The sequence below is a fragment of the Silurus aristotelis genome (genome assembly GCF_946808225.1).
Source record: "Silurus aristotelis genome assembly, chromosome: 11".
In the NCBI taxonomy this organism is placed as follows: Eukaryota; Metazoa; Chordata; class Actinopteri; order Siluriformes; family Siluridae; genus Silurus; species Silurus aristotelis.
In genome coordinates this window covers 24,112,584-24,139,494 of record NC_139584.1, presented here as the reverse complement: position 1 = coordinate 24,139,494, position 26,911 = coordinate 24,112,584, and the positions used below count along the sequence as shown (strand labels likewise).

The 26,911-nt window shown below is 37.6% G+C and overlaps 2 protein-coding genes across 10 annotated transcripts in view; both read left to right on the top strand.

The window, feature by feature from the left end:
* The window catches only part of plch2a (phospholipase C, eta 2a), a 130,289-nt gene extending 114,360 nt beyond the window's left edge, over positions 1 to 15,929 (top strand). For 5 of the 9 annotated variants that reach the window (XM_083554646.1, XM_083554647.1, XM_083554649.1 and 2 more), the window contains 11 exons: positions 1,289 to 1,387; positions 1,484 to 1,584; positions 1,667 to 1,755; positions 1,935 to 2,117; positions 4,692 to 4,799; positions 5,044 to 5,168; positions 5,407 to 5,491; positions 5,677 to 5,823; positions 5,924 to 6,003; positions 10,191 to 10,524; positions 13,228 to 15,929. In XM_083554646.1, the coding sequence (XP_083410772.1) occupies positions 1,289 to 1,387; positions 1,484 to 1,584; positions 1,667 to 1,755; positions 1,935 to 2,117; positions 4,692 to 4,799; positions 5,044 to 5,168; positions 5,407 to 5,491; positions 5,677 to 5,823; positions 5,924 to 6,003; positions 10,191 to 10,524; positions 13,228 to 14,795 (2,919 nt within the window). In that variant the 3' untranslated portion in view covers positions 14,796 to 15,929. Of the gene's footprint in view, positions 1 to 1,288; positions 1,388 to 1,483; positions 1,585 to 1,666; positions 1,756 to 1,934; positions 2,118 to 4,691; positions 4,800 to 5,043; positions 5,169 to 5,406; positions 5,492 to 5,676; positions 5,824 to 5,923; positions 6,004 to 10,190; positions 10,525 to 12,761; positions 12,791 to 13,227 lie in introns of all 9 variants that reach the window. The other 4 variants (XM_083554653.1, XM_083554651.1, XM_083554652.1 and 1 more) reach the window with 1 other exon arrangement.
* A 1,503-nt stretch (positions 15,930 to 17,432) lies between these two features.
* On the top strand, positions 17,433 to 24,430 carry LOC310733448 (putative glutamate receptor). The gene is made up of 10 exons (XM_083554687.1): positions 17,433 to 17,557; positions 17,785 to 17,858; positions 20,217 to 20,248; positions 20,356 to 20,535; positions 21,357 to 21,583; positions 21,782 to 21,879; positions 21,994 to 22,211; positions 22,329 to 22,548; positions 22,916 to 23,160; positions 23,878 to 24,430. The coding sequence occupies exons 2-10, from the start codon at positions 17,801 to 17,803 to the stop codon at positions 23,971 to 23,973; spliced, it is 1,374 nt and encodes a 457-aa protein (XP_083410813.1). The 5' UTR covers positions 17,433 to 17,557; positions 17,785 to 17,800; the 3' UTR covers positions 23,974 to 24,430.
* Positions 24,431 to 26,911: the final 2,481 nt, after the last annotated feature.

Sequence of the window (26,911 nt, the reverse complement as noted above, 5' to 3'; positions counted from 1 at the left end):
AAGTGTACAATAGTGTGGCAGCATAAAAGCAAATAATTAGGTTGATACAAGGCCAGAGATTTGGTTAACGTTCACATAAAACATCAGAGTCTCTAATCTGGCATGGTTGGTGTTACCAAAAAGGCTTGTGTGAGTATTTAAGCAAATGCTGATCATCATACAAAAAAATCTACATTATAGACTGAATGGTCCGGAAAGCAAATATAAAAAACACCCATCCAGTGAGCATCAGTTCTGTGGGCAGAAACAGAAACACTTTATTACTGAGAGAAGTCAGAAGAAAATGGCCTCAGCTGGATTGATCTGACAGGACCGAAGGAATTGTCACTGTAGTGAGCAGACAAGCATCTCCGAATGCATCTCAGAACACATGAGACTTTGAAGTGAATGGGACACTAGTGCTATCAGCCAAGAACCGGAATCTAAACATAGTGGGCATGGGCTCATTAAAACTTGACATGCTTTTGTGCCTTTCATGTGGTCCCAGGTTTATTAAAAAGTGCCAGTTATGGAGCAGGAACTAAAACCTAAATCAGGAAATACAGTTCACTGATTGAAACACCAATAAACCTTAGCAATCAAACATTTAATGAATATTCCAAGCAGTCTGATTGTGTGCCTTCACTAACTATGAGTGATGGTGTGTGGTTTACTAAATGACTTCCCATCCTTCAAGTTAATGTGTCACTCTTATCTGGAGTGCCATCCAGTATTACAGCATTTCCTCGGACTGCAGGTTTGCAAACAGAGTCTATAGTTTTTATCTAGACTCTTATACTGTATTTTATTCTAGAGTTTTTGCAGACTGCTTCTGCCCCCTTGTGGCTGAAGGGTGTAGCACACGATTCCCAAAAATGTATCCGAAGATTCATAGTTTTGAAGGTTTTGCTCTAAGGCCTTGCAGTCAAACTCCAATTATTGTCTATTTAATTCCGTTTTTTTTTTTTTTTTACAGTTTATGTACATTTGCCATATAGAGATAACATGCTGTAGTTCTTTACATCAATACCAAGGTGCTGGTTGATTTTATGTATTTTATGTTTTAAATGTTATTGTATTTATGTAATACTGAGGTGCCGTATACTTCATACACTTCATAAAGAGATAATATATCTTATTTTCATAATACTAAGGTGAACGTATAATACACTTATTTTATTATTTACATTATAGTATAATATATACTGTATATTACAGCATAATATTAAGGTTATGGTTTATAATTATGTATGTTGCTAGAGTGATAAGAAAAATCTAAAGAAACATCTTGTCTTTGCCCTGTTTCCAGGGGAAGGGAGACGAGACGACTGACACGGGAGACGAGTCAAGTCCCAGCACCAATAAACGTCTAGCTAGGTCTTTCATGGGCAGCTTCTCCAGACGTAAGGTCGGTTTTTGATGTGCAATTAATTACACCTCACATTGGCCATAGTGCTTAGCAAAAGTATTTAGTGGTTTATTCATTTCACTGGTTGTATTGTAGAAGAAGACAAGTAAAATTAAAAAGACGTCCAGTTTTGAGGACACTGACACGGACCAGGAGAGCTCCAGCAGTGCATCGAAAGCCCCATTGCATCACAGCAGGTAGGACTGAATTTCTTTGGAGTGTGTCTATTGTGTGTATTCAAAAATCCATAAATTTTTTTCCCCTTTTATTTTTTCTCAGAAAGAAGAAGACAATGAAGTTGTCTAGGGCTCTGTCTGATTTGGTGAAATACACAAAGTCTGTGGCCATGCAGGATCTTGAGGCACAAGGTACACAAGGCATGAAAACATCATATGACACTTTTAGTTTTCAGTAGTGGTGAATAATTCACAATAATTTTTTTAACAATGTTTTGTGATGTTATTCATCATATTTAATATTCTAATATACATACACATACATCTGAATGATACACATGCTCCGGTTTTGTGCCATTTATGTGTGTCAGGAGGCAGCAGCTGGCTGGTATCATCTCTAAGTGAGACCAAGGCACACCAGCTGATGCAGCAAAAGCCAGCCCACTTTGTGCGCTTTAATCAGCGGCAACTGACGCGGATCTATCCCTCGTCCTACCGTGTGGACTCGAGCAACTTCAACCCACAGCCCTTCTGGAATGCCGGATGTCACTTGGGTATGCAAGTAGGCCAGGGACAAAGCTGGGGTTCAGATAAAGGCCAGGGAAAACCAACAGAATGCTTTTCTTTAGTAATAGATGAAAAAATTGCTTTATTTACAGTATATAGCAACATTCATAAATAAATAAAATTAATACTTTGCAGCGAACAAACTTGGTAGAATTATGTTTGAGATGTCACTTTACTATATCTATACAAGCTTTCTGTATCTATATCACAAGCAGTATAAAGTCAAGTCAAGTCAAGTCTATTTCTATAGCGCTTTTCACAATGGACATTGTCTCAAAGCAGCTTTACAGAAATTAAGAGTTAAGGTGAACGATGTGTATTTATCCCTGAAGATGGCGTCTGTGGCAAGGAAAAACTCCCTTAGATGTTATGAGGGAAGAAACCTTGAGAGGAACCAGACTTAAAAGGGGAACCCATCCTCATTTGGGTGATATTGAGTGTGATTATAGTTTTTAAACAATACAAAACACTGGAGAGTGAGGACTTGTTAAAAAGATACATTTTTAATCTGCACTTAAACTGCACTTGAGTGTGTCTGAGCTCTGAACACTGTCAGGAAAAACATTTCAAAGTGTAGGAGCTAAATGAGGAAGTGCTCTACCACCTTCAGTGGACTTTGCTATTCTAGGAACTACTAGAAGTCCTAGAAACTACTAGGAGTTTTGAGATTTTAAGGAGCGTGACGGATTGCAGCGTGTTAGAAGACTGGATAGATACATGGGAGCCAAACCATTTTGTGTTTTGTAAGTCCCAGTTGTTTTTAGTCGATTTTGAAACTTCGAAAAAAATCGAAACAGGTAGGTAGTGTAGTGATGATAAGATTGGGGTTATATGGTCATATTTTCTCGACCTTGTGAGAACTCTGGGTGCTGCATTCTGAAATAACTGTAGCTTGTTTATTATAATGCAGGACAACCACATAGTAATGCATTACAATAGACCAGTATGGAAGTCATGAATGCATGGACGAGTTTCTTTGCATCAGATAAAGATAACATGTTTCTTAGTTTAGCAATATTTCTAAGGTGGAAGAAGGCTGTTTTTGTAACATGGTTGATATGATATTCAAAAGACAAGTTGCTGTCTAAAATAACTCCCAGGTCTTTTACTGTTGAACTAGTAGTTAAAGTACATCCTTCTAAATGCAGGTTAAAATGCTGGAGCTTCTGTGTACTGGTGATGAGCAAAATCTCTCTCTTATCAGAATTTAACAATAGAAAGATATTGGTCACCCAATCTTTTAATTCTTTGACACACTCAGTTATCTGAGTTAATTGAGCTGTATCGCCTGGTTTCGATGAGATTCATATTTGGGATAATCAGCATAACAGTGGAAGCTAATCCTATGCCTTATAATAATATATCCCAAGGAAAGCTTTTATATTGTAAAAAGCAGGGGTCCTAGAACTAAACCTTGTGGCACCCCATTATTTACTTCCATTAACCTAGATAGCTTTCCATTTAAGTCTACAAAATGGTAACGATCAGACAGGTAGGATTTAAACCAGCTTAATGCCTGTCCCTGAATGCCGATGTAATTTTTTAAGCGATCAAGGAGAAGATCATGATCTATAGTGTCAAATGCAGCACTAAGATCTAGAAACAGTGAGATGAAGCCTTGGTCTGAAGCTAAAAACAGGTCATTAGTGATTTTAACTAGAGCAGTTTCTGTGCTATGACGGGGCCTTAAAACTGACTAAAACTTTTCAAAGATATTGTTCTCTTACAGGTAGAAACATAACTGGGCAAACATAATCTTTTCTAAAATCTTAGACATAAATGGGGGATTTGAATTGGGTCTGTAATTTGATAGTGTGTTTGGTTGCAAATTAGGTTTCTTAATGAGGGGCTTAATAGCTGCTAACTTGAGGGGTTTAGGGACATGACCTGAAGAGAGAGAGAGTTAGGGTATCTGGTCCAGTGATTCAATATTAAATGTATTGTGACTCATGCAACATTATGTCAGCACTAAGTTTAATGATGCCCCCGAGTGGAAGCTTTGGTATTCTTTCCTCACTTTTCAGATGCTGAATACTAGGAAAATTAGAGTAACTTCTGACAATTTTGATGTGACTCGATGCATACAGTCAAGTCATAAATATATGAACACCAGCAAAGTTGTCGGTTACACTGCATCCTACATAGGATATACACAAACCAAAATGCTAGGCATTATAACAGGATAGATATAAGAAATTATTTATGTCAAGTCATGGAAGTAAGTGGCAACATGGAAGTAAGCATCCTTGCCAGGTTTTATATATATATATATATATATATATATATATATATATATATATATATATATATATATATATATATATATAAACATATACATATATATTTAGTGTATACACTGGGGTGCACATTTTTAAAGAGAAATATTTAACTTTTTGCACTTTACTGTGCAGGTTGATATTGATCTGGAGCACAGCCTGAATGCAATTAAAGCCTTCATGATTGACAAATTAGTAATCACAAACATTTTGCTTTGTCTGTGTGTGTGTGTGTGTGTGTGTGTTTGTGTGTGTGTGTGTGTGTGCGCGCGCGCACGTATGCAGTTGCACTAAACTACCAGTCGGAGGGCCGAGTCCTTCAGTTGAACAGGGCCAAGTTCAACACAAATGGAAACTGTGGCTACGTTCTCAAACCCAAGTACATGTGTGAAGGTGAGGTTGTGGGTTTTTACTGAACTTTGTGAAAGGGCATTATCGGTAAAAAAAAAAAACAGAAAAAAACACGTATCAGCCTACAGTGTATGCTTACTGTGTTTGCTGAGCCTTAATGTTGTGTTTTCTCTCTGTTTTTAAAAGTTTCACCTTGAAGAAAAAGATAAAGAGGTTTATATTTAAACTGCTTTAAGTTCTTGAACACGTTTCTTTTTATTTCTCAAGTACTGTTTTATATTGACAGGTCCTTTTAATCCACTGTTGGAGGACCCATTGCCAGGACAGATGAGAAAACAGCTGGTTGTAAAAATTATTAGCGGCCAGCAGCTTCCCAAACCCAAAGACTCCATGCTGGGAGACCGAGGAGAGGTAAGGGCTACACCAAAATATTAATTTTTAATTCTTGTCAAAGCCTTAGTTTCATTATTCTATACTTAAAAAAAATAAAATTCTCCATTTTGTAATTTTGTAACTGTATAGTAATAAACTTTAAATACTTACATTTTGTATTTGAAAGTCACTTTTTTTAAAAGAACAGTTTAAATCTCTGAATCTTTTGCTGCCTTCGTAAAATTTATAGGATAGATAATCTCTTTTGTTTTTTCAGATCATTGATCCTTTTGTGGAAGTGGAGATCATTGGCTTGCCAATCGATTGCTGTAAGGAGCAAACCAGAGTAGTTGATGACAATGGTAAGTGACAGCCAACTGTCCTATACCTAAACTGTTTTTTATTGCAGGTTTCATAGATCTTAATGCTTTTGATTCCTTTAAATCTTGTAGCGGTGCATAATACTTACTGCAATCAAATGTAGCATGTAAGATTATTTTGACTAAGTTATGCAGAACTACCAAAGTATCCTGTTTCTCATCTGCAGGGTTCAACCCCATGTGGGAGGAGACCCTGGTTTTCACTGTGCAAATGGCAGAAATTGCACTGGTGCGCTTTCTGGTTTGGGATCATGATCCAATCGGCCAGGACTTCATTGGCCAGAGGACCATTGCATTTAATAGCATGATGCCAGGTATCTTCATTTTTCTGTACAAGATTCCTCCACCTGAGTAGTATCTGATCTGAAATGGTTGAATCTGGCTGTAATAGGATGTGTTGATTTTGTTATGCAGGTTACCGCCATGTGTATTTAGAAGGGATGGAAGAAGCATCCATTTTTGTTCATGTGGCTGTGAATGACATCACTGGTAAGGTAGGTACTTAGAGGAAAGTGCAGGAACTTGTGGTTGTTGTAAGAGACTAGTGGTGGGCTTGTACAATAACCTTTTTTTCATTCCTGTGATCAGACTGACATTGAATTGTAATGAATAGGTCTTATTGCTTTTTAATGGTTGGGTGGAAATTTACACACATTTTATTGCATGTCTGTTATTAAACAGTAATCAAGTTTATTCTGTGTTCTTTCTTAGTGCTCTACAAATGCTTTCTAAATAATTTTTTATTTCAAATATCTGGACCTAAGGAATGTTCTAAAAAAACAAATACATATACAGAATCAAATTTTTTTGCTGTTGAAAAAGAAATGCATAATTCAACATTTGTAAATAATTGTAACACTGTGAAAAGCACAATGTAATATTCTTTACTAATAGGTTTTCACATTTGTGAATCAAGGCTGTTCGTTATCTTTTGTTGTCTTTCATAAATTGTCTCAATTTTTCTCAGCAATTCAGATGATTGTCTTTATATAGTTTTCTACTTTGTTTCTCTCTCTTTCTCACTCTCTCTCTCTCTTTCTTTCTCTCATGCGCTCTTCCTTTCTATCTTTTACTATCTTTGTATGGTATTCCCTGCACTCTTTCACTCTCCTTCTGCCCCTCTATCTGACTCCTCTTTCTTTCTCTCTCTTTCTTTTTGCTTTCAGTGCAACCACCTTAGTCCAAAAGCTCTCTTTAGAGGCAAGAAATTGTTAGGAGTCCTGATGCTGTCACACAAACCTTCAGGTGTAGTGAGACACAATCAGCACCTTGCATGTCCCACATGACCCCTCCTCCCTGCCCTATCCCTAACACCCCTACCCACTCTCGAGCAAACGACTGAGCCTGTGCTAGCATTCAGTCTTGCCAACTCATGATAAAATGAGTTGTGACATAATTGTGACTGCCTTTACCTCGCCAGCATTCTCATTCGACCCCTAAGCAATTCCAATGTCACCATTCGCTGCTGCAGGCTCATCAGGGGGGTTGCATCAGGCACTGCATTCCATGGGCGACAACGTCTCCTCTTATTTCACTTAACTCAGGAAATTCTCAGTCTGCAATAGGCTCTCAAATGCCCTGTTAGCATTAACTAGGATTTTCATCTGACAGAGCTGAAGGGTATGGCCACATTGTCCCTGTATATCTGTAATTACAGAATGGACATTGGACCATGCTTATTCACTCCCAGTTTGTTGTTTTGTTGTGACAATGAAGAGCCGAAGGTTGCCAGGTATTCTTTATAATAATCTGTTTTGCCAGATGAGAATTGGGTTATCAGTAGTGTTTTATTGTTGTTTAGACTTATTAAATTCAGATTCATGTTATCTTGTGCAAAACTTCTGTATTTTTAGTCTTTCCATCTTCGATAGACTTATCATTGGAAATGCTGCGATACAATACAAAGAGGATATGTTAATGTTTTTTCTTTGCCATTTGTATTCTATTATTTGTGGATAAGATGCACGACATATTAAGCATATTTGTTTGTGGATCAACTTTGACATGACATGAAATGACACTGGGTTTGTTACTTGTACAGCAGGGGGGATGTACAGAGCACATTTCCACATGCTTTTCTATATTAATAATTAATTTAAGAAATTTGCTCAGTTGAGTATAATATTTCCTTACAGGCTTAAAAAGTTTTCTTAGGTTATAACCCAGTGTCACTTGTGATTAAATGTCTTCATTACATTTACATCCTAATCTTGCATCTCCATTTCACTAAAGATTGTTTGTGTTTAAACTCTGTTGAATGTATATCACATATTAGGACTGTGCATAGACTCAGGTTGATTTAATGTATTCCACATTTTAACAGGTTTTGCGTTTGTTTTTTATGTTTTAAATCTGTGCTTCCTCCTGTTACCTTCAGCACAAAAAAATAAAATAAAATTCAGTGGACAATTCAAAACCAAATAGGATAGATAATTGAAAGAGGGAAAGAAAAGATGCTAATTGGAAATTAGAGTTTACCTTCTCTGTATATTAGTAACATTGTGGATACAGGTTTTTTTTTTTTTTTAAGAAACTGATGGAAACTGTTAAAGATGTATAAAGCGATATATATATATATATATATATATATATATATATATATATATATATATATATATATATATATATATATATATACAGTGAAGAAAATAAGTATTTGAACACCCTAATATTTTGCAAGTTCTCCCTCTTAGAAATCATGGAGGGGTCTGAAATTGTCATCGTAGGTGCATGTCCACTGTGAGAGACATAATCTAAAAAAAAAAAATCCAGAAATCACAATGTATGATTTTTTAACTATTTATTTGTATGATACAGCTGCAAATAAGTATTTGAACACCTGAGAAAGTCAATGTTAATATTTGGTACAGTAGCCTTTGTTTGCAATTACAGAGGTCAAACGTTTCCTGTAGTTTTTCACCAGGTTTGCACACACTGCAGGAGGGATTTTGGCCCACTCCTCCACACAGATCTTCTCTAGATCAGTCAGGTTTCTGGCCTGTTGCTGAGTTTGAGCTCCCTACAAAGATTCTCTATTGGGTTTAGGTCTGGAGACTGGCTAGGCCATGCCAGAACCTTGATATGCTTCTTACAGAGCCACTCCTTGGTTATCCTGGCTGTGTGCTTCAGGTCATTGTCATGTTGGAAGACCCAGCCTCGACCCATCTTTAATGCTCTAACTGAGGGAAGGAGGTTGTTCCCCAAAATCTCGCAATACATGGCCCCGGTCATTCTCTCCTTAATACAGTGCAGTCGCCCTGTCCCATGTGCAAAAAAACACCCCCAAAGCATGATGCTACCACCCCCATGCTTCACAGTAGGGATGGTGTTCTTGGGATGGTACTCATCATTCTTCTTCCTCCAAAAACGTTAAGTGGAATTATGACCCAAAAGTTCTATTTTTGTCTCATCTGACCACATGACTTTCTCCCATGACTCCTCTGTATTATTCCAAATGGTCATTGGCAAACTTAAGACGTGCCTGGACATGTGCTGGTTTAAGCAGGGGAACCTTCCGTGCCATGCATGATTTTAAACCATGACGTCTTAGTGTATTAACAACAGTAACCTTGGAAACGGTGGTCCCAGCTCTTTTCAGGTCATAGACCAGCTCCTCCCGTGTAGTTCTGGGCTGATTTCTCACCTTCCTTAGGATCATTGAGACCCCACGAGGTGAGATCTTGCATGGAGCCCCAGTCCAAGGGAGATTGACGGTCATGTTTACCTTCTTCCATTTTCTAATCATTGCTCCAACAGTGGACTTTTTTTCACCAAGCTGCTTGGCAATTTCCCCGTAGCCCTTTCCAGCCTTGTGGAGGTGTACAATTTTGTCTCTAGTGTCTTTGGACAGCTCTTTGGTCTTGGCCACGTTAGTAGTTGGATTCTTACTGATTGTATGGGGTGGACAGGTGTCTTTATGTATCTAATGACCTCAAACAGGTGCATCTAATTTAGGATAATAAATGTAGTGGAGGTGGACATTTTAAAGGCAGACTAACAGGTCTTTGAGGGTCAGAATTCTAGCTGATTGACAGGTGTTCAAATACTTATTTGCAGCTGTATCATACAAATAAATAGTTTAAAAATCATATATTGTGATTTCTGGATTTTTTTTTTTTTTAATTATGTCTCTCACAGTGGACATGCACCTACGATGACAATTTCAGACCACTCTATGATTTCTAAGTGGGAGAACTTGCAAAATAGCAAGTAGGGTGTTCAAATACTTATTTTCCTCACTGTATATATATATATATATATATATATATATATATATATATATATATATATATATATATATATATATATATATATCGTTTTATACATCTATATTTATTTTTTATATTTTTTTCATATATATATATTTTTTTTCTGTATTTTGTGTTTGTTTGTCATTTGATACAGTGTCCAATTTACTTATATCTAGTATAAATTTACTTGTTTATTAAAACTTTATCTAAGAAAATATGCCTTAAAACTGAGTTTGCATGAAAAAACAATAATGAAAGACACACTGTGTGACTTTAGATATCTTTTCAGCTTTGCAAAGAAAACCTGCCAGCTTGATTTTTTTATTTTCTTAAGTTTGGCCTCACATTTTTTTAACCAAAAGCCTTTCCGAGATTTGTTAATCCCCTCCTTTTTTGTGAGATTCATGCTGTTGTCCACTGTTTATTTGCAGGCACGGCCAGCCAGCGGCATAAAAGGGTTGTTTCACAGAAATCCAAAGCAGTCTTCTCTGGACAGCCATGCTGCTGTGCTGCACAGCCGTAAGCCCGCTTTTGGAGCCCACCTGCTTCGCCGCACGGCCAGCGCACCCACCAAGGGCCAGCCCAAGGTTAAACGTGGCTTCCCAGAAATCTCTATTGACACCAAAGACTGTAGTTCGGAGGGAGCCAGCTCTGAGCGTGAGTCTGAGGAGGGCCCAGCTGCCCATCCCAACGGGGACACAGCAGCATCCGCGCGACCGTGGGAGCACGGCACCAACGGGCAGCTTGACCCGGATGATGGAACAGGTAAGGTCAAGTTTGTCCATCCTGAGCCTGGGGCCAAACTATTGCATGATAGAAAGGGCATGAGCGAACCCCTAAGGAGAGCCAACAGGCTTATTCTGCAGAATTCATTGGAGAATCTGAGTCTTTTCACCTGTGTCACAGTGAACAGATCTGGTCATTTAGGAATGACTTCCAATTGTGTTAAATGCATGATTGGGACAAAGGAGAGTCCAGACTTTGAGAGGAAAATAGTGGCCAACTTTAAGCAGGGGGTCGCAGATCCAATACAACATTGTGTGTCTTACTCACCCACAGTTATTCGAAAGGCCTCCCCAGAACCAGCCCCAAGACCTAAAGCTTTAGACTTACCTAAACAGCCAGTGCAACCCCACTCTAAAGCTGAGCCTAAAGTCCAGTCCTTCAAGCCTACACCAATGCCAAGGGTTCGATCAAAAGCTAGACGGACCATGGAAGATTTATACAGCATTCTACATAGACAAGTTCTGCCATCTGATGCTCCAATTCCAACCATACCAGAAAGCAAAACTGGTTTGAGCATGCAGCATCTTGTATCCACCAATTGTAGCAATTGTAGAGACTTTAGTTTTATGAATGGGGATAAAAGTCTTTCTAAAAGCAACTGGAGCAGTTGCAGTAGCATGGACAGTCTGGAACTGCTTCCCACAATTCCAGCACAAGTGACGGATAAACGTAAGCGGGTTATTGGGACTCTACAGCGAGAGATGAACACTCTGTTTGCCCAGAAAATGGAGGAAATCCGCAGTAAATCACCCTTGTTTTTCACTGGTAAGGCAATAGTAGCACCCTGAAGGTATCTAGTTAATCTCAGAGTCTTTGTGGACCCTCCAGGCTGTAGTGGAACCCTTAAATTTCAGATGACTTGAGTGAGTGAACTTCAGATTAAGTACATTTATGGATGACAGACAAGAAAGACCCAAACCCATGTACCCCACATGGCACATTTTTGGAAATATGATTTACAAACAGTGATTTGGAAAAAAAAAAATTGGATAATGCTATTTACCTTAGCATTAGAGAACTATGGTAGCAGTAATTTTAACACTGAGGTAAAATTTCATTGATGCTGTGTAGGCAAAATTTCCAACACATTTTAAAGCATTGTAGCGAAATTCAATGAGAAAGATTTTCTACCTCAGCTTTACTCCATAAATGTAACATACTTCTTGCCAACCAAATCAGTTACATTAGTAGACCTTGTAGATTTCCCAAACTGTTTGGTGCTCTTTTCCTAAACAGACTTTCCAGTAGGTTTATAGTAAACTCTTTATACTCTTTGCACCAGTGTGAAAATTTTTCTTTGCTATGAGACTTGGATGATTTGTTCACATTACACAATCTATTTCACAATACAAAAGTCAAATCATCGACATCAGTAGGTTCCTTATTGTAGTAAGTTGCTTACATAAGTAGGTTGATGCTATCCATCTGTTCTTTAACCCTCAGGGGTACTTTAAAAAAGGGGGAGGATGGGGTAACCACAAGAAATTATTTTTTCATGAGTTACTTTTGTGTTTTCTGCAGATCATCCACATGAATTTATCACAGATATTTATGTATAATGTCATGTTTAGGGGGGAAAAAACTTTCTGCAGCTGATATAAACGTCCACTGTATTTCGAAATTAGATAGCAGTTAGGCAGAGAAGATAAGTAATTTCATCTATTATATATAATATATTTTTTCTTGTCTTTGTGAATTGTTTGTCTGTCAAATCACAAGACTGTGGAATGGGTTTAAGTACTTCCTCTTTATTGCATAACCCAACGTATAATGTGAACATGAAATTTTTGAACTCAGACTTGTGATCACAAGTGCTTTACCAAGGGATTTTAGAACAGTCATTCTTTTGTGTTGCAAGAGTACATATGGTTTTTATTAGTAGTATAGACTTGTGACAATATTTTTAAAAAGGGAAATCTCAGACTTGAGTCTTTAAACTTCATTGTAATTTTATTTACCTTTGTTCTTTTTACTTTATACACTTTTTTTGTATATAACATACAACAGCACACTTTGAAAATACATTCTCGAAATATATATATATATATATGTAGCATCCAATATTCTAAAATAGTTAAATGTTTATATGCCCAAAAGCTTCCTCCTTAATTAATTGCTTTCTTTATATTGATTGATCCCCTCTATTTAGGGTTCCTATGCTTTTACTAAACTTCCTCTGTATTCCTTCTTCCTTCTTGCATGCTATTTTTCCTTAGTGCAAAACTGAGGGGCTGATCAAATTCAGGTAAATTTGCCTTCCATATGTCTGTGTTTTCACAGCATAGGTTATATTTTCTGTCTTTTTTTTTTACTATGGGCAATGCATAATTCTCCTATCAGTTGTTTCACAGTTCTTAGACCTTAATAAATATACTTTTTAGTATAATCAAATGTGATAAATGTTGTTATTTAGTAAATGGGTCCCATAAAATGACTGCATGGCTGCATCTGTGATGCAGAGGTGTATTTTTTTAATTTACCAGCTTGTCAAAGTGCATATGTTTTATTACTATAAATTGAATACAATTGCAAATTACCCCTGTGCTACATAGAGGCATGCTGCATGTTTGCTACACAACTGTATACAATGATATTGTTGTCTGTCTTTGTGCCATTTCCCTATTCATGATATTATGCTTTTAAAATATAGTAATTATACTGTTTGCTTGCTTATCCTTTCAGATCATTCCACAGTGCAGAGACACATTCCATATCTGCATGTTCTGGAATCCATTGCAGAAGAATATCAGCAAAAGTCTTCTTTAACATCCATGTGCAGTCCAACCCATACCTCAGAACATTCCGCCAGAAATGTACTTAGTTTGTCTCCACCATCCACAGCAATAACAACTTCAAGGGAAGACAACTATAGCCCTGTAAAAACATTTGAGGACAAACTACCTATTCCTACTCCGTGTCCCATCCCAAATCACAGTAGTGGGGAGGACAGTCTCAATACTTCCCTGTCCATGAATTACCTTGACATTGGGAGTAATAAACCCCTTGCACCAGTGCAGGCAGTAGGTGAAGAGATGAGTTTTGATAGAAACATTTTACTGGATGCAACTGTTAAAATTGGACAAACTTTAGAGACAAAGACGGTCACAGTTGAGAACTCTGAGAAGGTTCAGGCTAAAAAGACTTTAATTGACAGGGGCATCGAGCAAGGTGTGTACCCTGTGCATAGGACTCCAGTTCGAAGGACCAAAAGTGAGGGCCAGGTACGTGCAGTGGGACCTGTTGATGAGCAGTCAGCAGTTCCTCGGATCTCCATCGATGCAACCTTCAACGACCGCCTCTGGTCCAAGCTTGACCCAAGCACCCACCGCGACAGCGTGTCATCCTCCTCCAGCATTTCCTCAAATGACACTGTGATTGACCTCTCCCTGCCCAACCTTGTCAGGAACAGTCTGACCTGCCTCCAAGCTGCTCGAGACTGTCATGATAGTAAGGATTCAATGGCGAACTGGAGCTGCCAATCTAGGTCATCAACTACTCCCAGCATGCTTTGTGTCAGCAAGAGCAAATCCAATCCAAACTTGCGGGATGGTCAAATGTGTGAGCCAGTGGATGAGCTCCTTCCAAGGCAGCTAGGGAGTGAGCATGACAGCAAACGGCTTATTCAGCGGCATCACACCTGGAGCAGGCTGTACATAGAAGGTTTAAAGCAGTCATCATCTGCTTCTAACAAAAGAGCCCCAACTCCAGCACCAAAAGACATCAGTGGTGGCTCCAAGTCTAAGAGTCTGGGAGACCTTACATCGGAGGACATTGTATGCAACTTTGATAGCAAGTATCGCAGCATCAGCCGTAGTTTTGTGGTCAGGCCTAGCCGCCAGAGGTCCCCAAAGAAGCCCCAGGATGACCTGATGGAGCGGCTAAAGAAACTCACTGATGTAGAACCACTGACAAACAGCGATTTTACATCTCACCTTCATGACTCTGAGGTTGAGGATAATCAAGATCAGCTAGAGGAGGCACCACCACTGAGGAGGAGTTCATCACGCAGCCAGAGCCGGGTCCGCTATATTGCCAACCGTGCCAGGCAAGCCCAGGAGAGGCAGCGGCTGCAAAGCCTTCTCAGGGGATCCAATAGCCCTATGGAAGAGCGTGGAAACCCAGAGGGAGCCTGCAGCATCACACAAAGCCCCTGTACCAGCCTCGACCTGCTGAGCCAGCTTCCACCAGGACCTCCCCAACAGAGCGCTCAAAGACCAGATAATGAGGTCTTTTTTATGCTTCGCCTCTGATGGAAAGAGGCAAAGCAGTAAAGGTCTGTGGGCAAGAAACAAAAGCTATGTTTTTGTAAGTTCAGCTATTGAATAAGACACTCCTGTAAATCTGATATGAAGTCTGTTTCATGCATTAATGTTGTTATTTGTGAATGATTTGTTATCAACAAGTTGGGTTAAGCTGCTATCAAGAAGGTTGTACAACAGGTCCAACAAAGAGTATGAGATGTGTTTGATTCCAAAGGTTCTAAACCTAAAGAGAGGGATACTGCAGTTTTCTAATATGTTCAATTGAATAAAACATTTCCAAAGTTTGAGGTGTAAAGCCACACGGAATTTCTTGTCAGTGTATTGTCCTTAATGCACATGTAACTTTTAAACTGGAATGCCATTCAGATTTCAAACATTCTCTAACTGATATCGGTCTTAGATTTTGTCATTTTCACTTAAATGGCCTACTGTAGCAATAGAGGATTATATGTTCAAATGTATGAAATGTTACTTCTCTCACTTTAATCGAATGACATGTTTACTTATTGAAATACCAATGCATCTTGTTGGTGTTTATAGTGGTGAAAAATCTTTTTTACAACAAATGCATGGAATGTACTTGCAACAGTAATTTATTGTTTCTCTGAATTTATTATTACTTTTTTTTCTCCTTTGTGCTCTTCTTTTAAATACTTTGCATTAGTTGCATTATGCAAAATAAAAAAAAAAACTGCCTTCCTATTTTGAGGGTTTTTTGTTTGTTTGTTTTCCATTTAGTTTATGTGGCACAGGCAGTTTTTGCCATTAGGCTTAAACTTTAGATTTTTTTAGTTTATGAACTTTTTAGAGTATTTTCAGCAGACATATACAGCAAATGGCTCCTTTTTTGCATGTCAGTGATATACTGTAATTTTTTTTATTGCTTCTTATTTGAAGTTTTATGTTTTTCTGCACTCAGCATGTGCAATGATCCACAGTATGTATGTCAGTGTTTAAGAATTAGGAATTATGTTAAATATAAGTTCACTGATACGGTTGTTCAATGGCACATAAATGGATAATGAAAGAGCACATCTCTCACTTTGTACTGTATTGTATTGCACTGTTATGTCAACTGCAAGAGCCTCGAAATTTTTTTTAGTAAAAACATATGTGCATACAGATTGTGGGTGTTTTTTCCCCTCCTTTCTACTTTTTTTCTGTTCATAAACTCATAGAGAGACCTAGACAAAAGTTCAGTGCCCATGTAAATGTGAAAGCAAAACTCTTCACATATTCCATACCTGACACTTTCTGCATGTCACAAAAATAAAATTCCATTACAAATGATAACCTTCGCATTATTAATAGTTTATCAGGTATTTTTCTTCACTGTTTTTTTTAATTTGAAATACATTGCCTTTATATTATGTATACCTTCCTGGTGCCTCTTGACTACTAAATATATAATTAATTAAGTTCTTCTCTTACTGTTTAGCTGGTCAATTTAACGAAAAGGGTAGGGTCAGAAACTCACATCCAGAAAGTGTCACCCTCTCAGTGCCATTATGTAGTCTTTTAAGTGGTTTCTTTTCTCTGCACAATCACACTGCTCAACCTCTTCAATATTTCACAGAGAGCCCCCATTGGGAAAAAATGTCTCTTGCTCTGCACTTGGCTGATTACATCTCCAACTTAAACAGAAATAAAAGTTTCTCTGTTTGCTCTTTTCAATATTCCAGCTGCTGGTTTTGACCCAAAGTGTCCACTGTCATGCCCCGTGTCATAAGTATTAGCTCATTGCTTTGTACCCTTTGCCTCTTCATGCACGATGCCTATAAAATCCTGGAGCATTCGTCTCAGCTTATGATTGACACTTAAGACAAAAGTGCAGGAATGCCTGGGTCTGCAGTTGCTTTGGTGACGGTTTCTAGTGGGACGTGAGAGACCGGGGCCCTTCTGCGCTTGCAAAAAAAACCGCCCTGGGACTCACACGGCTCAGTGAGTGACAGAGATTGTATGCTCTTGTCACTCATACAAAAGTCTGCTTCTTTAACATTCAGGAGGTGCTTTGAATCTGGCCTTTGGATCCGTATTTATCACAGTGATTTTTGTTTCTGCCTCCAGGCTCCATCACGGAGCCAGTTAAACTCTCTTTTAGTCAGAATTGTTGCTGAGGTTTAAGACTTTGGATGCATTTAGATTTAGTAGTGTCTCTTGTTAAATGCTATAGAGTTTGATTATGTCCAACAATAAAAATACCATTCCAGTCCCTGGTGCAATACAAACTTAGCAATTATTTGCTTAGCAATTAATTTCTTAAAGAGCAAAAAAATTATATATATTTAAGCATTATTCATTTAAACAATTAGCATTCAAAGTTTGGAATACTACAAGCAAAATCCAACAATATTGTTAGTTGTTATCTTATTAATCTATTATAAATGGAAAATACATTTTGCCTTTTTAGACAATTTGTATTGTTTCCAAATCTTGATTTTTATTTTTGTATCTTCTGAGACCTCAATTTCATGATTTTTATACATTTTTACATATCTGGTGTCTTCAACTTTTCTTATATCATCATGAGTTGTTTTTCTTGGAAACAAGTTTCTTACTCCTCCACATTCTACCTCCCCAACCCATAAATCGTTACTGTGGTCTCAGTCCCTCACCCTTTTCCCTCCACATTTTAGAACAGCCCACTCTTCCCCATTGGCTATTATCTGATCTTGGGGGTATTTCTTTGTGCTTTATATTTTGGGCTCTTTAAAGCGCTGAACATTGCAGTAAATTGATTGTAAAGCAGGGTAAGTTTTATGTTTTTATGCATTTGCTCTTTATTGGTGGTTTTGGCCTGCATGTTATGTCTGCATTTACTTTTGTGTATGTTAACTTTGAGGTGAATAGACTAAACTATAAAACATAATATTATTGTTTTGAAAACATTTGAAATGAGAGTATGCTGCTTTGCTAGAGATCTTTAGTGAGGATATCTTATTTATGAGTGTTGCAAATTAATTGTTGCATTTTTCAGTTCAGAAAACTTTACCATGGCATCTCTGGGGCTTCTCCTGCTTGTTGCAGCAGTGGTTCACCATTGCACTGCAGGTACCTTTAAGTTACAGTTAACGATTTACACATTTCTAACTGTATAACTGTCTTGCAATTCTTTGCACTCAGTTTGTCTTGTGATACAGCTGCATTTGCCTCGGATGATTCACAAATCACTATTGTCATTCATTTATAATCAGCTTTCTAGATATTCTACATATAATTCCCATTACTGAGAGTTTTCTATGTAATCTTTTTTTTTTATCTATTCTTCTGCACAAGAATAGAGATGAGCAGTAAGCCTTAAGAGCTTCTCCAGCTTTGGTCCTAAAGCCTTTGCCATTACATTAGATCAATACTGATTTTACTTCATCTTCTTTCTTTTTCTTGGCTTTCCTCTGGTGAGTCTTCCAGCAGGATGCAGGAAGGGCCAATGCTAATCTGACATCTTATTGACTCTGGTCAATGGTCACAGCAGCCTTCTGGCACTCCATCTGAGTGTCCCATTGCTCTGAGTGATTTGCATTTAAAGCAGTCGAAAGAGACTGCCATGGCCAACAATGACTGTGAGCAATCAATTTGCCCCCACTAACCAAGCAGTCAGCGATGTGGGACAAGGCCATGACACAACTGTGGCTCTGATGACATGTAAGCTTGTCAAATGTGGAGAAAAAAATGATATTAGGTGTCAATTCCTCTATGTGACTGATGGACTCTTGCAGTGCTTTCTTTCTCAGTGAAACTGCCTCAGTTATATGTACATGACACATTTAATAAGAACTAGCTGGAAGAATGACATTTGTTTTACACTTAATTTGTAGACCTGTCAGTCCTTTTTAATATATTTGATCCTCAAAAAAGAAATATATAAAGATATGAAAGAGACCCTTCTTTCTAACACACAGCATCTTCAGAATCACAGTAAACCAAAGTGCATGGCAGATGTAAAATAATTGTATTCTACTTTTTATGTTTTTGTATTTTTACTTAAGTTTAATTTAATTTGAGTCTAATTCTTTTAACTTTTACTTTATATATTTCAAAAGAAATCTCTCTGCTTTCTATCACTACATTACTTTATATATATACTCTATACTATATACTTGAAAAAGCCATTAGGTGACTTTTCAGACAAAGTTTATCAAAATTCCTAACAAATTAATAGTGTTATTAATGTGGCTGCTAGAATAAAATCCAGTACCTGTAATACTATTTATGAAGGCAGCATGAATTAGAATCTATCCTATTTGTATTATCATCATGCTTGCTAATAAATAGAAAATAAATAAAAGAAAATTAAGCTTTTGTTTATAATTTCTTTCCCACAATCCATGATTTAATGGTGAAAAGTGCTATAATTTAGCTTAGGGATTGCATCAGTGAGGCAGGATTTCTTATACTTTAGTTTCACACCATAAGTAGAATTTACATTTTATGATTTTATTTGAAGTTCAAGCGTTAAGTTTAAAAACTTAAATAAAAAAGTTTATTTCCGATAGAAGAATCAGTTAACCAAAAGCATGCAAAGGGAGGGCACTTTCCCAGCATGTAGTGGCTACACATTCTCCGGGGTTTTGGAACACTTAAGAGTTTGGACTCTGCATCTGTTCCACCACAGGAGGTACTATAGGCTGCACAACAAGAACCCGCAGTTTATCTCCTTCTATGTCCTTTTCAGCAGTTGATTCTCTTTAAAAACCATTAGTGGCCATGAAGCTTGGTACTATGCGAAAAGTGCCAGCAGAACAACAGGAACTTTGTCCTTGTCTACTAAATTTGGGGGTATTTGCCTCAATTTGAAAAGCAGTACAATGTACGGCACAGCAGGGTGAAACGCTTCATTTGCTGCCAAGAATGTTTTTGCTTCAAAAAAGTTCAAGTTCACCCTAAAACAAAGAGTGTTTTCTCTCTCTCTCTCTCTCTCTCTCTCTCTCTCTCTCTCTCTCTCTCTCTCTCTCTCTTTTTCTCTCTCTCTCTCTCTCTCTCTCTCTCTTCTCTTCTTCTTCTGGCTGCTCTCATTAGGGGTCGCCACAGCATATCATCTGTCTCCATACTACTCTGTCGTCTACATCTGCCTCTTTCAAACCAACTACCCATATGTCTTCTCTCACCACATCCATATACCTCCTCCTTTTGGAGGAGATTAAACAAGGCTGAACAATGCCTTTACTGTTTAAAATAATCAAATAATCCATACAAAGAATGTAAAATCTATGAATGATAACATTATCTGCAACAATTCTGTCATTTTCAAACATTGCAAAGTAATGCATTGATTGCGGTTCCAACTTTTAATATTTTTTATAATTTTTATACTTTTACATTTCCAAATATTTTCAAAAGTCTGATAGAAAATTGTCATAATAAGGTCTCAAAAAGTGATAACATAATGGTGTACATTTTCTGTATCATCAGAACAACAGCCACTAAAGGTGACCACCATCAAGGTAGGTGATAAGCACCAAACTGAACTGTTTTGTGATTTAGATTTGGTTACCTGCTTTTAACTGGTGATTAAATACTAGTTTTAAGAACCACTGACATTTATTTTCAGGAAGAACCATACACAATGCCCAAAGGCTCAGATTTTGAAGGATTCTGTATGGACTTGCTATCTTTACTTGCAAACAAATTGGGTTTCAAGTACAACATCCGCCTGGTGAAAGATGGAAAATATGGGTTGAAGGACAAGAGCGGCAACTGGGCTGGGATGGTTGGAGAGGTTGTGAGAGGGGTGAGCTCTGAATACAATTTCCATTTTTTCAATAAAAGGAATACATTCTGTTTATACAAGAAACTAATTATCTTAGCATCATTCTATGCATGTGTATTGACCATCTAATAAGGATGAGGTGAGGCAAATGAAAACAGTCACTGCTAATGAAAAACAACTGGCACTACTGATAAGCTGCTCTCTAGGCTAACAAGAAATAAGCCATTTTTTTTTTCTTCATAACATTCTGTGCATATTTATTCCATTGATGCTATTGTTTGGAAGCAAATTAATGGCAGGTAGAAAGAAAACATATTTTCTTTATGTCTGCAGCACAATATGCCAAAAATCTTTTTTTTTTTTTTTTTTAATGTTACTTAGTAGCTCAAAGATTTCCACTTGAATTTATTGTGGTGGTAGAGATTTGTGCTGATTCATCCACAATGTGCTGGTGTAGGGTAAAGGAGGCTTGGAATTCAGCGTTCCAATTCATCCCAAAGCTGTTAAGTATTGTTGAGGTCAAAGCTCTATAGCAACCCATTTATGATCTTCCACTCCAACCCATTGAAACCATATCTTGGAGCCGGCTTTGTGCACAGGGTATTGTCATGCTGGAACAGTTTTGAGTCTCCTAGTTTAATTTAAAGGAAAAATTCATACTTCCTCATCCAAACACATTCTATACAATTGTGTGCCTCCCAGTTTGGCTAAGATTCACATATGACTGGAAAAGTGTCCAGTATCACAATACTAGTCCATATAGTATATACTATGCTTTGTAATAAATTTACAGTACATAAACGAGTGTGCAAGTGTAATGCATGTGCCTGTATTTTTATTAGGAAGCAGACCTGGCCCTGGCTCCACTTACCGTCACTGCTGTTCGGGAGGAAGCTGTGGACATGACCAAACCATTCATGCAGACCGGCCTTAGTTTTATCATGAGAAAAGACATTGTCTCAGATGATTCCCAATATCTTAGCTTTTTAAACCTTTTCTCTAGTGAGATGTGGATCAGCCTCCTGGTTGCTTATCTACTTACCTCTATCAGTATCTTTTTGGTGGCTCGGTATGATATGAATCTTATTTTCAATCAAATCATTACAATTATTTTAAATAAGGTCTAGATTCAGGTTGAAATTGTCACTAGAATTTAATGTAATGCATTATTTGGTTGTGGTCTATGTGTGTGTGTGTGTGTGTGTGTGTGTGTGTGTGTGTGTGTGTGTGTGTGTGTGTGTGTGTGTGTGTGTGTGTTTTAATATAGAATTAGCCCATCTGAATGGAGCCAGCCACAAGTGGAGGAAAATCACTTTACTATCTCACATAGCTTTTGGTACACTATTGGAGCCTTATCACTTCAAGGTGCACATACATCTTATAATATTTACTAGAAAGCATTATTGTGGTGTGATGTAAAGAATTGTTTAGATCGTTAAGACCAGAGTCTTAATTTTCTTCTTCTTTTTTTTGTGTCAGGTGCTGGTCCACACCCTAAGGCCTTCTCAGGTCGAGTAATTACTGCCATCTGGTGGTTGTTTTCATTAGTTGTCTTGGCCTGCTACTTTGCCAACCTTATCTCTTGGTTACACATGGATAACAAGCAGATCTCAATTAAGAGTTTTGAAGACCTAGCGAACCAAAATGTCATTGATTATGGCACAATGAAGGGTTCCTCCTCATTGGCCTTTTTCAAGGTAAAGCAGAATGGCCAACATTCATGATCCTTATCACACCATACTTATATACTTACATCTCACCCTACCTTGGATTATTGGAATTCACTTCACTATGAAACTCTTTGATCCTAACAGAACTCCAATAATCCTACCTACCGGCGCATTTTTGAAAACATGGAGAGAAAACAGTCCTACGCTGTGACAGTGGAAGAAGGAATCCGTATGGCTCTGGAGGGAAAGTATGCCTTCATTGGAGAGTCTGTGTCTCTGGACATGGCTGCGACACGTTACTGCAACCTAATACGTTGTCCTGAGGTCATTGGCATGAGAGGATACAGCATTGCAGTTCCTTTGGGCAAGTACACATCATTCAAACAATAAACATAACCAATGTGGTGAATACAAAACCCTGATGGTCTCTCCCTAGTCCCCACTTTTCAAGCCATATTCATTGATTTTATATTAGTACAGTTTAAAGTCTTTAAGTCTTTATTTTTATGTTGACAATAGAAATTTGACCACAACTACAACTATCTTTTGTTTTGTATTTACAAAAACAGAATGTTAGTCAATTAATGCTTTCTTAGAAATTTTATCTCAATACCTTTTTTCCTTTGAACGGTTATGATTGTATGAATATTAGAGTAATATGATTATTCAATTGTGGCACTTTCCTGCCCGCTCATACTTGCAGCTGAATTTGTATGTGCATTTGTTCTAAGGCTTTCCCATGCTGAAAAACCTGAGTGTAGCCATCCTTCAGCTGAGCGAGTCCGGAGAACTGGATTATTTGCGTAATAAATGGTGGGCGAGCAGCTGCGTGGCAGAAAAGGCACAGGCCTCATCAATGAAACCAAGCAGCCTGAAGGGTGTCTTCCTTCTTTTGGCACTTGGCTTAGGACTGGGACTCATTCTGGCCTTCATCGAGCTGTCTGTCAAATCACGAAACATTGCAAACGTACAGCAGGTGGGTGAATATTGTTAATAATAATAATAATAATAATAATAATAATAATAATAATGATAATGATAATGATAATGATAATCATGTCCTTATTTAAAAATAATATGTTTAAGTAGAAGAAGCGTGACAGTACAATTTTAATACCATGACTTTTTTGAACAATTTAGTGGATTCATCTGAAAGTGACCAATTTCTGAAGTTAGAAACTGAGCTTAATGAATTTGTGTGCATAGCAATATACTACAGTTATGTAAGAAAAATTGTCACAGAGTTGAACTGGATATGTTTTCCCTGTGTTACATATAAAGTGCCAAAATGATGAGGGGATAGTTTTGAGGTCCATACTTTGTTAGTCTCATCAAATATATCATTAAACACATTGCTGTATTTCATATTTCAATTCACTGTGGGTGTGGGGATCTGGGGATTGAACAGTATGTGCACCCGTTTTTCTTCCAAACATGACAAACTGTATTATTTCCAAAGATTTATTTTTGCATGTTTTGAATATTTTATTTCGAATGAATTGTTTGAATGCTAAGGTGAGTTTTTCTTGGAAAGTCTAGTAGGGAGAAAATTGTAGTGCAGTTCATTGGTCCTTGCTCTCTGTACTGCTTTCAGGTCTTCCTTCAAAGTCTTTCCCTGCTGTCCAGTTTTAGAATTGTTGTACTATGACTGGCTTCTTCTTCAACTTTATTTGTGTTTTTATTTGTTTTTCAGAAATCCTGTTGTTCCGTTTTGACTACTGAACTCAGTCAGCGGTTTGGAAAAAGGGAGGCAACTCAGGCAGATCCTTCTGAGAAAAGCATAGCTTAAATTCACTCATCATTATTAGAAAAAAGTTTCTGTTCATACAATCTGCCTATTTTTGTGTTTCGAACAAAAGATCCCTGCTTTCACTTTAGGAAAGGTTCGTTTTAACTGCTCACAGAAAACCATCATGTTAACATTTTAATGTACTACACAAGTGTTTCATTTAAAAAATTTTCTTTTATGTTTACTGACTAGTTTTAGATTTGAAAAGCCACAAGGTAATCATTTATGTACTCATATTGCACTAATGGTATATGCAGAATCGATATAGTAAAGTCTATTTACACATTTTAGTTATGTGAGTTTTTACTGTAGATGTGTGGCAAAAAATAACATTTGGTTCAAAATGTATTAGAAATAAGAAACGTAAAGGACTGTGTCAAATATAAGAATGCTTCAAGACTTCTTACTTTTATACAATATGGAAGTTCTAAATAATAAATGCATGGTTAAATCATTACTATTTCTCAATTATTGTACACAAAATATGGTAGTATGACATAAATAACTGACATTGTTAAGAAGAAACAGCTATTAGGGTTGCACAAGTCAGTGTTCTTTTAGTGCTGGTCCTAAGCCCTAATAAAATCAAATCAAATCAAATTTTATTCGTCACATACACATACATACAGAGTATGACATACAGTGAAATGCTAATAAATGGGGAGGGTTGCGTTAGGAAGGGCATCCAGCGTAAAAACATGTGCCAAATCAAATATACGGATAACGAACCAGAATTTCATACTGAATCGGAGTCCCAGGTTACCAACGACCGCCACAGGTATTGTTACAGACAGGTATTGTCCGGACAGTTGTCCAGAAGATGATCATTGGCACCCTGCACATGGAGGGTAAGACACAAAAGGTCATCGCTAAAGAATCTGCTGTTCACAGAGTGCTGTATCCAAGCACATTCATGGAAAGTTACATGGAAGGAAAAAATGTGGTAGTAAAATTTTAAATGCAGCCCATTCAAGAATTTGGGGGAAATTCACAAAGAGTGGACTGCAGCTGGAGTCAGTGTTTCAAGAGCCACCATGCACAGACGTATCCATTGGCTACAACTGATGCATTCCCTGTGTCAAGCCACTCCTGAACCAGAGACAACGTCAGAGCTGTATTACCTGAGCAAAGGACAAAAAGGACTGGACTGTTGCTCAGTGGGCCAAAGTTGTCTTTTCAGATGAAAGGACAGAAAATTTTGCCATTTCGGTTGGAAACCAAGGTCAATCTGGAAGAAGAGAGGAGAGGCACATAATCCAAGTTGCTTGAGGTCCTGTGTAAAGTTTGCACAGTCAGCGGTGGTTTGGGGATCATGATGTCATCTGCTGGTGTTGGTCCACTGTGTTTTATCAAGTCCAAGGTCAGCACAGCCGTCTACCAGGACGTTTTAGAGCAAAAAGCTAATTTTGCTGACCAGCTTTATGGAGATGCTGATTTCATTTTCGAGCAGGATTTGGCACCTGCCCACACTGCCAAAAGCACCAAAAGTTGTTTAAATGACCATTGTGTTGGTGTGCTTGACTGGCCAGCAAACTCACCAGACCTGAACCCCATAGAGAATCAGTGAAGTATTGTCAAGGGGAAAATAAGAAACAAGAGACCAAAAAAATGCAAATGAGATGAAGGCCACTGTCAAAGAAACCTGGGCTTCCATACCACCTCATGCAGTGCCACAGACTAATCACCTTCATGCCACGTCGAATTGAGGCAGTAATTAAAGCAAAAGGAGCCCATAGCAAGTATTGTTTTGTTTGGTCTTATAAAGTAGTTAATGTTTTTGAGATTTGAATTGGTGGGTCTTGTTAATTGTGAGCCAAAAACCTCAAAATTTTAAAAAATAAACACTTGAAATATATCAGTCTGTGGGTGATGAATCTATATAATATACAAATTTCACTTTTTGTATTGAATTACTAAAATAAATCACCTTTTAAATGATATTCTAATTTATTGAGATGCACCTGTATAGAGTGGAAGTGAGACTGGAGAGTTAGTTGCTCTGCAGAGAAACTCCGGCTTTTATTGATTGATGATGAAGGCCATTATCTTTTGGAAGCAAAACCAGTGACTTTGAGTCGTTTCTACAACAGTAGCAGAGCTGAAAATGTTGAGATTTTAATTTGGAGTGATGAGAATGGACAGAATTAGAAATGAGTTTATTGGAGGGACAGCGTATGTAGGACGTTTGTGAGGCAAGGTGAGGGAGGCGAGATTGAGATGGTTTGAATATGTGCAGAGGAGGGACATGGGGTATATCTGTAGAAGAATGCTGAGGATGGAGCCACCAGGAAGGAGGGAAAGAGGAAGACAAGGAGGAGGTTTATGGATGTGGTAAAGAAAGACATGCACGTAGTTGGTTTGAAAGAGGTAGATGGTATGGAGATGGAGATGAATGATCTGCTGTGGCGACTCCTAATGGGAGAAGCTAAAAGAAGAAGAAGAAGAAGAAGAAGAAGAAGAAGAAGAAGAAGAAGAAGAAACAGTATAAAACTTTTTGCTTAAATCATAGACGATAAACAGTGGCAGATTTCCTACAACCTTTCTAAAACAGAATATTGCCCCTAGGTGAAAATGTGTATGTGCGTGATGCCCTGTAATGTTTTGCCTTCCCATTAAGGGTTCTCGGCATAGGCTTCAAATTCACTGAGATCCTGACCAAGATAAAATAATTTTTGAAGATGAACGAATAAATAAATCCGTTTGAATGAAAGTATTTGTGAGGACTGTGGGCAAAACAGTGCATTATGAAGAAATATATGTGAATAATGATGTGTTCAACGTCAAATATGTGCGATGTGAGCAATGTGGAAAAAAGGAATGTACAAAAAGTGGATTGTACCAAAGTATGTATAATAATGAGTTGTTTATATAGTTATATACATTAATTATATAATTATATAAAGTATATGCCACAAACATGTGATGTGACAAACCATTT

Coding starts and splice junctions, on each gene's coding strand:
- LOC310733448 (XM_083554687.1), top strand. CDS start 17,801: ATGGCATCTCTGGGGCTTCTCCTGCTTGTTGCAGCAGTGGTTCACCAT. Junction 20,249..20,355: donor TAAAGGTGACCACCATCAAG/GTAGGTGATAAG, acceptor ATTTATTTTCAG/GAAGAACCATACACAATGCC. Junction 21,880..21,993: donor TGGAGCCTTATCACTTCAAG/GTGCACATACAT, acceptor TTTTTGTGTCAG/GTGCTGGTCCACACCCTAAG.